A 1332-nucleotide genomic window follows, 5' to 3' on the forward strand; every position below is an offset into this window, starting at 1 on the left:
TATATATACATATATATATATAAGCTCTGGTGGCATAAGGCATTTGACTGCTAACCAGAGGGATGGCAGTTCAAACCCACCCAGCCACTCCTGGGAAGGAAGATTAGGTGATCTACTTCTGTAGTGATACTATCTTGGAAACCCAAGGAGGGGTCGCTGTGAGTCAGATCCAACTCGATGGCAGTGAGTTTGGTTGTATACACACACACACACACACACACACATATACACACCAGTTGCACTCTAAATATTTATTAAGGTTTACTTGGAGAACTGGTTAGTCTTTTCAATTCATGGTGATCAGTGTCAGTTTTTTAATAGATATTTGTATTTTCCAAAGCAAACACCTTCCTGCAATTCCTATTTTTGTAAATGAGTCCTAAAAATTTGCACCCAAGACCATGGAAGTCAATAGGTATCATCTGAAGACCTGTAACAACCATAGCAACCACTGCTGATTCTTTGGATAATTTAGAGAAATATGCAGTTTGGGTCTGATGGTCCTTATCACTGCTTTGATTCCCTTCTCTGGGGAGAACTAGTTGTACTGTTACAGTAAAACATGTTATGACTATTATTCAACAGTTTAGTTTTGTACTAGACATTAATTGTATTCATTTCCTTATTTTTCAGGAAGAGAAGATAATGACTATTTTTCTCCTGAACTTCTTGTGCTGTATTTTGCATCCTCCTTAATAATACCTGCCATTGGAATGATCATTTACTTTGCAAGAAAAGCCAACATGAAAGGGTCATACAGTCTTGTAGAAGCACAAAAATCAAAAGTGTAGCTAATGTTTGAAATGTTCAGTCAGAGACTGTATTTATTAGTTCAAATCCTTGACACTGCTCATCATCCCATGGGAAAAACAACCAGCTGAGAGTTCAGACTTCCTTGAATATAATGGATGTGTGGAAAGAAATAGCTGCTTGTGCCCCTTGCTGTGAGCAAAAAGCCAAAGGAAAACTCTCTACCTGGAAAAATAGGCACTGCCATTGAGATATGATGACTGGGGCAGTTCCTTGATGTGTATATACAATAGCATGATATGTAAATATGTAAAATAAAATTATCCCATAGAAATATTGTTTGGAATAGCAGCACTCTATATTGAAATCTCCAAAATAATCCAACAGTGTTGCTTGAACTAATTATTATAATTTAATGCATTTTAGAAAAATTTAACATTAATATTGACTGGCAGCTGACTTATGTCACCTTTTTTATGTTTTATTTTCTATACAAAATTTTAATCCTATAAAGTTTATTGGCAATCACTTCATATTTTGTAAAAATACCCAGGTTCTATATTTTTATAGGAAATGACAAAC

The 1332-nt window shown here is 35.2% G+C and overlaps 1 protein-coding gene across 1 annotated transcript in view; it reads left to right on the forward strand.

Moving 5' to 3' along the window:
* Positions 1–791, forward strand: part of VCAM1 (vascular cell adhesion molecule 1) — a 20555-nt gene extending 19764 nt beyond the window's left edge. Inside the window, exon 9 of the mRNA XM_007936104.2 lies at positions 634–791. Coding sequence (XP_007934295.1) covers positions 634–791 — 158 coding nt within the window. The remainder of the gene's footprint in view (positions 1–633) is intronic.
* The last annotated feature ends 541 nt before the right edge of the window (positions 792–1332 follow it).

This window comes from Orycteropus afer, unplaced genomic scaffold, assembly GCF_000298275.1.
Source record: "Orycteropus afer afer isolate SDZICR_OR568_19922 unplaced genomic scaffold, OryAfe1.0 scaffold00033, whole genome shotgun sequence".
Taxonomy (NCBI): domain Eukaryota; kingdom Metazoa; phylum Chordata; class Mammalia; order Tubulidentata; family Orycteropodidae; genus Orycteropus; species Orycteropus afer.